General features: G+C 46.1%; 1 protein-coding gene across 1 annotated transcript; it reads left to right on the forward strand.

Moving 5' to 3' along the window:
- The first annotated feature begins 637 nt into the window (after positions 1–637).
- On the forward strand, positions 638–1,000 carry LOC136488354 (uncharacterized). Its single transcript, XM_066485315.1, has one exon. It carries the CDS (start codon positions 638–640, stop codon positions 998–1,000), a length of 363 nt encoding a protein of 120 aa, XP_066341412.1.
- The last annotated feature ends 1,404 nt before the right edge of the window (positions 1,001–2,404 follow it).

A 2,404-nucleotide genomic window follows, 5' to 3' on the forward strand; every position in this document is an offset into this window, starting at 1 on the left:
CCAAGCTTCGGAAGCTATGATGCTAGAAGGAGGCTTGTGGGACGCTCCCCTTCACCATTGCAAACAAACACAATGGAGAGGAGCACCTCGTAAACAGCACTGTGGCTCATGGAGCATAAGACACAGAGGAGAATGGCTGTAGCACCATCATCTCATAAGAACAGGGATGGCATGATGGAACCATCCATAGCAAGGGCCACCTCACACATCTGAGCCGAAGGGCCCTGAAGAACGATTTGGTCGCAAAGCTGTGATATCGGTAACCGTGCCGGCTAATCCTACCCTGCTCACAAGTCCCCTTATAGTACCAGCTGTTGTAAGGGGCAACACCAGCCACCGACCACCACAAGCGACCCCCAATAGGACACACGTTTAGGACTCTCAACATCCACTTGAAGACACTTCTCTCTCTCTTTCTCTCCTACCTAACCTCTTAGAAGGTCTAGGAGAAAGTATGTAGAAGTAGCTGCAAGTGGTTTAAACAAAAGGAGGGCCCTCATTTATAGGCCTAGGGGCAGACATAGCAGCCTGTGACCCTCACACCACATGAACCATGAGATGTCACAGCCAATGTCTGATGCCCGTGTGAGGTCGGGAAAATTGAAATCCTCTCAAAGGTAGAGCCGGTACAGCGTCGATGAGACCTCACAGCCCTGCTTGGATGATGTACCTCGATGCGCAGCACACTAACATGGTCGGGCTCAGTAGTCGCATCAAATTTCCATGCAGCCCATCATCTAGTGAGGACAAATTGCCTTCCCACAAGTCCTCTGAGGAGAACTCCGACAACAGGATGTCTGATTATAGTCCTCCATGGAGCTTTGAGAAGGAGAACCCAGATGAGGAGGACGAGGATAACGAGGATGAGGACGATGCCAACACCGACGCCGAAGACGATGACGACGACTCCGACGACGACTCCGATGACTCCGACTCTGACTCCGACTTCGCCTCGCCTCCTCCCATGCGAGCGAGGCAAGCAGGATCATATTTAGATTAAGTAGTTTATAGTTAGTATAAGTAGTTTTAATAGTTTAGGTTAGTTATTATGTTTTCAGACAAGTATAATCATACACTCGTCCAAATTGTATTTATCTGTATATGCAATGAATCAATAAAAAAAGTTCTTTGAAATATTATGTTTCCTACTGCTGTTCTTGCTACCTATCTTTGATTCTTGCTATATATATGAATGAAAACTAGAAACTATCAAGTACGGTTCCAGTTCTCGGAGAATCTAATAGCAGTTCAACTACTGACAATCGCCGTATTATAACGTTGGATTAGCATGGCAATGGTTGGCTTAATACGGATATTGTTTACCTTATCCCATGCCGTCCATTCTCGCTGCCGATCAATTTAGACCGTTCGTTTGGAAAAGAAACCTAGAACTGCCCGGTCCGTTCCCCAACTCCCCTCGACCCTATCGGCGCATTGGCGGCTGTTGGAACCACTAAACAACTTTTATGTTAATGAAGTTTATGTGTACTGATGAAACCTCTAGATTAGTATGTATGAGTACTACATAATCGTTGAACTATTACTTTGGTTGAACTATTAATTGAGTCAGTTGGTCTTGATTGTGGTCCACGTGTGCACCTCTATGTAAGCATATAGGATCCAAAACAGGCCTTCTTCAATAGGCCGATAGTACCCTGAACCGGCGGTGACACAGTATTTCATCTTAGCAGGAGTCCGAGGGTACTGAAGGATGTTTTGGCGCCTTGGCGGGAGGAAAAGGGGTAGACAAAAGACCTAGGTTGACCTCTTCGCTCAGAGTGTGCACAACACTTTGAACCCTGACTGCTCCCTGGTTGCATCTAGCTCCAACTCCTCCTAGTGGTAGGCACCATCCTAGGGCGTCATTGCAAGAAGAAGATTGGCTTCTAGCGGAGGAGTCTACAACAGGAGAGGGCCACCCATCCCATGCCATGTCGAGAACCACCCCTACGCATACCAGCCGCCACTTTTGTGTCACTACGGCTTGAAGACGCCTCGATGGATTTCATGGAGTGATGGAAACCCAGGACGTCGGTACCACAGATGCTGCAGGACAAATAATCTAACTTGATTTCTTTCTTGTTCATTTTGTTTTCGCAATGCAAATGCTAAAATCCAGCTGTACTTATGGTAATTTGGTTTTTTCGTAGTCCGACTTAGATTGCGGGTTCTTTAAGTGGCATGATCCCCAATATAGAAAATTTAAGAGGACTTTGATTTTGGATTTACGTAACAAGATTTGGGAGCTGAAGGCAGAGGCTAATGTTACAACAAATGAAGAACATCTGCAAGAGGAGGAAGAGATTATGCCACAGATTGAAGAAATGGCCAGGGTTCCAACGAAGATGATGGAAGATTTCGTACCTTTGAGAAAGAAATGTGCTTCATGTTCTTCTTTCACCTA

This window comes from Miscanthus floridulus, chromosome 10 (assembly GCF_019320115.1).
Source record: "Miscanthus floridulus cultivar M001 chromosome 10, ASM1932011v1, whole genome shotgun sequence".
NCBI lineage: Eukaryota > Viridiplantae > Streptophyta > Magnoliopsida > Poales > Poaceae > Miscanthus > Miscanthus floridulus.

Excerpts from the sequence above, each read along its gene's own strand:
- LOC136488354 (XM_066485315.1), top strand. The coding sequence starts at position 638 with ATGAGACCTCACAGCCCTGCTTGGATGATGTACCTCGATGCGCAGCAC.